At 37.8% G+C, this 5,621-nt stretch overlaps 1 protein-coding gene across 1 annotated transcript; it reads left to right on the top strand.

Annotated features, from left to right (window-relative positions):
* Nucleotides 1-1,008: 1,008 nt before the first annotated feature.
* On the top strand, nucleotides 1,009-3,773 carry LOC126717923 (G-type lectin S-receptor-like serine/threonine-protein kinase LECRK2). The gene has a single exon (XM_050419920.1). The coding sequence runs from the start codon at nucleotides 1,216-1,218 to the stop codon at nucleotides 3,577-3,579; it is 2,364 nt and encodes a 787-aa protein (XP_050275877.1). The 5' UTR covers nucleotides 1,009-1,215; the 3' UTR covers nucleotides 3,580-3,773.
* Nucleotides 3,774-5,621: the final 1,848 nt, after the last annotated feature.

The raw sequence follows: 5,621 nt of genomic DNA on the forward strand, positions 1-5,621 counted from the left end.
CTTTTGATTAGATAATAAGTTAACAACTAGTAACAACTTGTCACTTAAGATTTGTTGTAGACATATCATTTCTTTTAATATATATTAAAACGGTGCACCAATATACACCATTATCCGAATATTCTGTTCCCTTAGTCAACTCAAAATGTTCACTGGAATAGAATTCAAAGACTAATAAATTATCAAAATTGACCCTCCTAAAAATATTTTCTAAAGCCGCCACTGGCGATAGTCCAATATGTTTTTAGATTTGTAATAGTATTAGATTTGAATTCTTGGTGACAAAGGAATTATGGAAACTTTTGTGCCAATCACAAACATGCCGACGTTGATAAACAATAGTGAAGTCAATTCTAAATTTCTAATGAATACGAGAGAACGGGTCAAATTAAAAAAAGTGGGAATTATAATAGAGAGCAGATTAATGCAGTAAATGTAAACCACAGGTTAAGAGCATCGAATCAAAACAAAGTCGATGAAGAAAATCTGATGTCTTTGTTTCCAGCAGAAGAATAGAGAAAGAGTCTCTCTTCACATACTGCAAAGAAAACATAATAAAGGACTCATGTAGATTTGTCAATATAAAAATTCATCATTCACCTCATAGTTTATCATTTATGCTACAAAGTGCTCCACTACCCATACTTATAACAAAATATTCCAAATGCAAATCCTCCTCTACCAATAAATTTGCCATAATACAGTTTTTCATTTATACTACAAAGTGTATCAATTATAAACTCCTAATACTACGGCTTTACAAATATCATCTTTCCTTGACATGGCGAGTGGCTTTCACGCGGGTGGGTTTGAGAAATGGTGAGTGGCTTTCACCTTTTAGGAACCGTCTTGGCAACTCTTTGGGTAGAATTACCGAACATGTTGGAGCCCACTTGGATAAGCATTTTCAAGGACAAAACACGTGATTAGTTTGGACCTTTTAATTTATTTACAAAAAAAATCATAAGTGGACCGTAGTGAAGATATTTTTAAGAGAGGGCAAAGAAAAACATAATAAAGCACTCAAGTAGATTTGTCATTATACAAGTTTATCATTCACCTCACAGTTTATCATTTATGCTAAAAGTGTTCCACTTCCCTCCCAATACTTATAACAATATGTTCCCAATGCATATCTTCCTCTACCAGTAGATTTGTCATAATACAGTTCATCGTTTATACTACAAAGTGTATCAATTATGAACTCCTAATACTATGGCTTTACAACTATCATATCTTCTCTCCTTGTTGCTTCTTGTTCTGTTGCTGCCATATTCCACCACTGCTCAAACTTCCAACAACCAATCTCTAGGCTCATCCCTTATTGCACAAGAAAAAGGCTCTTACTGGGCATCACCTTCTGGTGACTTTGCTTTTGGTTTCCAACAAATTGGAAATGGAGGCTATCTACTAGCTATATGGTTCAACAAAATACCTGAAAAAACCATTGTCTGGTCAGCTAAAAGAGATACTCTAGTGCCAACAGGATCCAAAGTTCAACTTACAAAAGATGGCAAATTGATACTCAGTGACCCAACAGGCACAGAGATATGGAATTCTGAGTCAGGCAATTTAGGAGTTGTCTATGCAGCCATGCTTGACACCGGAAACTTTGTGCTGGCAAGCCAGGATGGTGGCCATTTGTGGCAGAGTTTTGATCTTCCGACAGACACAATGTTACCTTCACAAACAATGAGCCTGGGAAGAAAGCTTGTAGCTCATTACTCAGAAAGGAATAACTCTAATGGAAGGTTCCAGTTTGCACTAAAAACGGATGGAAATCTTCAGCTTCAAACTTTAGCATACCCTTTAGATTATTGGTCTAATACTGCTTATTGGGAAAGTAGAACTAATGGCAGTGGCTTTCAGGTGGTCTTCAATGAGTCTGGCTCTATATACCTCACAGCTAAAAACGGAAGCATACTTACGACGGTATCATTAAATTCTGTTTCTAAACAGGACTTCTATCAAAGAGCAGTCATGGAATATGATGGAGTTCTTATACATTATGTTTACCAAAAAAGCAGCACTAGTACTTCAAATGCCTGGTCCATTTTGTCCTTGCTGCCTAAAAACATATGCGAAATTGCAGAAGACATAGGCAGTGGAGCTTGTGGGTTCAACAGCTACTGCGAGCCAGGAGATGATGGAAGACCAAATTGCAAATGCCCAACAGGATACACCCTCATTGATCCAAATGATGTTATGAAAGGTTGCAGACAGAACTTTCTTCCACAAAGTTGTGATGAAGCATCTTCAGAAACCGATCAGTTTGATTTAAGTGAAATGGGAAGTGTAAATTGGCTCTTTGGCGATTATGGACGTTATGATGGCGTAACTGAGGATTGGTGCAGGAAAGCTTGCTTGGGTGATTGTTTTTGTGCAATGGCTGTTTTTGGAGGTGGGCGGTGTTGGAAGAAGAAAAGTCCTCTTTCAAATGGGAAGAAGGACCCCATAGAAGCTGCAACCAAAGTTCTAATCAAAATAAGGAAAGATAATTCTACTTTTAACCCATCAGGTACAGATTTGAAGAAGAAAAATCATTCAATTGTGAGACTTATTCTGTCGGTGCTCCTTGGCAGCTCGATGTTTCTGAACTTACTCTTGTTGGCTACCTTTCTGCTTGCTTTTCGTTTCAAATATTGGAAACTAAAGGCCCGTAATCCATACCCAGTCACGCCAGTCATGAATTTGCGAAGTTACACTTACGAGGAACTAATAGAAGCCACAAATGGGTTCAAGGAAGAGCTAGGGAGGGGTGCCTTTGCAAAAGTTTATAAAGGGGTTCTAGAATATGAGGACAGAAAACTAGTTGCAGTCAAAAGGTTGAATACTTTGGAGAGAGAAGGCGATATGGAGTTCAATGCGGAAGTGAGTGCTATTGGAAGAACAAACCACAGAAATTTGGTCCAACTACTAGGATTCTGCAATGAGGGGGAGCATCGGCTTCTTGTATATGAATTCATGAGTAATGGTTCTCTAGCAAGCTTTCTATTTGGGGGTTCGCGGCCATATTGGCACCAAAGAATTCAAATTGCATTAGAAACGGCAAGAGGGCTCTTTTACTTACATGAAGAATGCAGCACCCAAATCATACATTGTGATATCAAGCCACAGAACATCCTCCTGGATGACTCTTTTTCAGCTAGAATTTCTGACTTCGGATTAGCTAAGCTTTTGAAAGCAGATCAGACTCGTACTACTACTGGAATCAGGGGAACTAAAGGGTATGTTGCACCTGAATGGTTCAGAAACATGCCTGTTACAATTAAGGTGGATGTCTACAGCTTTGGCATTTTGTTGCTAGAGCTCATTTGTTGTAGGAAGAGTTTTGAAGCAGAGGCAAAGGATGAGGATCAAATGATACTGTCTAATTGGGCGTATGATTGCTATAGTAACAAGAAAGTGGATCTGTTAGTGGAGAATGATGAGGAGGCAATAAATGACATGAAGAGATTGGAGAAATATGTGATGATTGCAATATGGTGCATTCAGGAGGATCCATCCCAAAGGCCAACAATGAAGAAAGTGATACAAATGATGGAAGGATCAATTGAGGTCTCAGTTCCTCCAGGTTAATCCTGATTTATTAGTTCAATGTAAATCCTCTTATATAATTACCATTTTGGTTGTTTAAGTCTTTAGGCTTGTTTAATTGTCAATACTATCAGCTTGGCAAGTCAAGTAATATCCAGGAATTGGGTACTCTAATATGAATAATAATTATCCAAATGTCCCAAGATTTTCAATAAAATGACAACTTTTTGTGTCAAGTAATTCTTTATATGAAATTTGAATATAAAAAAGGGTGGGTGGGGGGGGGGGGGGGGGGGGGGGGGGGGGGTTCTAGATGCAGGGGCGGCTGCACTTGTAATTCAGGGGTTCAAATGAACCCCCTGACTTAAAATATATATATATATATATATAATATTTATTATTAATTTATTTACTTTTAAAAATATTTTTGCACAATTTGGTTTAAATCTTGCACACCCTAATCACAAATCAATTTAGCTCAAAATCAAACAACATAGATCAGCTCATCCTAAAGCTAATTAACAACACAGATCACTCTTCCTTTCTCTCATGAATATCATCTCATCTCTCTTCTCTATCTGGTTCTCTATGTATCTCCAACTCTAAGAGTAAAATGTGAGTGTTTGTGAGTTCTGAATGGCTCTCTTTATTATAAATTTATAATATATATATAGATATGTGTGTGTGTGTGTGTGTGAGAATGTGTGTGTGTGTTTGTTACATGTGTATATTGTTATCATGTTATAATAACTTTTTGTTATGAAACCAGTGATTCAAGAAAATAATAGTAAAGTCAATGATTGTTAAATGTATTATTTATGTATAAATGAGTGTGGTTATGTGGGTCAATAATTAATATAAGGTGTTTAAGTGGCTTGAATTTGTATGACAGTGGATTAACATTTCAGCTAAGTATTAAATGCTATGTTGTATGAATAGTCAAAGAAAATGGCAAGGAAACAAAACCAACTTGAACAAGATTCATGCATGGCCGAAATCTTAGACTTCTTGGTTGATAAAAGTCTTGCATTCCCATTGGTCTAGAACACTTGACATGTAACTGAAATATTTGACTTGTATGTTGATAGAAGAATTGCACTATTCTCTCATGTTCTGAAACATTTTAGATGCATCCATGCTTCACCTTTTGGCCGAAAATACATGCAATCCAAATTCATGCATAGCCGAAATATGTGACTTCATTGAATTCATGAATTGTCAAGAAGAAGTGTGCTAGCCACTATATTAGCTTAGTTCAATAACAAGGTGGTAATCTCTCCTCTAAGGTAGGAGTTTCTCTCTCTCGTTAGTGTACGAGGCTTTCTCCCTTAGGTCTGACTAAGGGTTTGTCTTTGCTTTAGTTTTAACATTAGTCAGAGAGCTTAGTAAGATATGGCCGAAGAAGTAATACACAATCTGGGAAGCTTGAAGTTAACGACAGAGGAGGAGGAAGTAATAGCTATTTCAGATGAAGGCAGGCAAGAGGAGATCGAAAGCTGCTCTCAAAGTTTGATCGGTAAGCTTCTCACTTGCAAACCTTTCAATAAGAGAGCAGCCCAAAGCACCCTAAAAAGAGCATGGGGTTTGGAGAATAAAGTCCAAGTTGTGGAGGTTGGAGCAAACCTTTTTCAATTCAAATTTCAGACTGAGTTTGATATGGAGAGGGTTCTAAGAGATGGGCCATGGACATTTGATAATCAAATCCTATTATTAGTTCGATGGAAAGCTGGAATGACCACCGGTAATGTCAAGTTTGAATCAGCATCCCTTTGGGTGCAAATATGGGGAGCACCGTTTGATATGGTCTCCCCAAAAGTAGCAGAGGAGATAGGCAACCGTTTAGGTACTGTGGAGGAAGTGGAGAAGAGATCAAAACAGGACATCCCTGGATTTTTTATGAGAGTTAAGGTAGCCATTCCCTTAGCCAAACCCATTCGAAGAGGAGCTTTTCTAGCTGATTCAGGTGGACAAAGAAGCTGGGTAGCTTTTAAATATGAAAGACTCACTCTGTTTTGCTATCACTGTGGGTTGCTCGGCCATGACCTCAAACATTGCGCCAAATACTTCGCAGTGGCTAAGGGCAA

Source organism: Quercus robur, chromosome 1 (genome assembly GCF_932294415.1).
Source record: "Quercus robur chromosome 1, dhQueRobu3.1, whole genome shotgun sequence".
Classification (NCBI taxonomy): domain Eukaryota; kingdom Viridiplantae; phylum Streptophyta; class Magnoliopsida; order Fagales; family Fagaceae; genus Quercus; species Quercus robur.

Excerpts from the sequence above, each read along its gene's own strand:
- LOC126717923 (XM_050419920.1), top strand. The coding sequence starts at position 1,216 with ATGGCTTTACAACTATCATATCTTCTCTCCTTGTTGCTTCTTGTTCTG.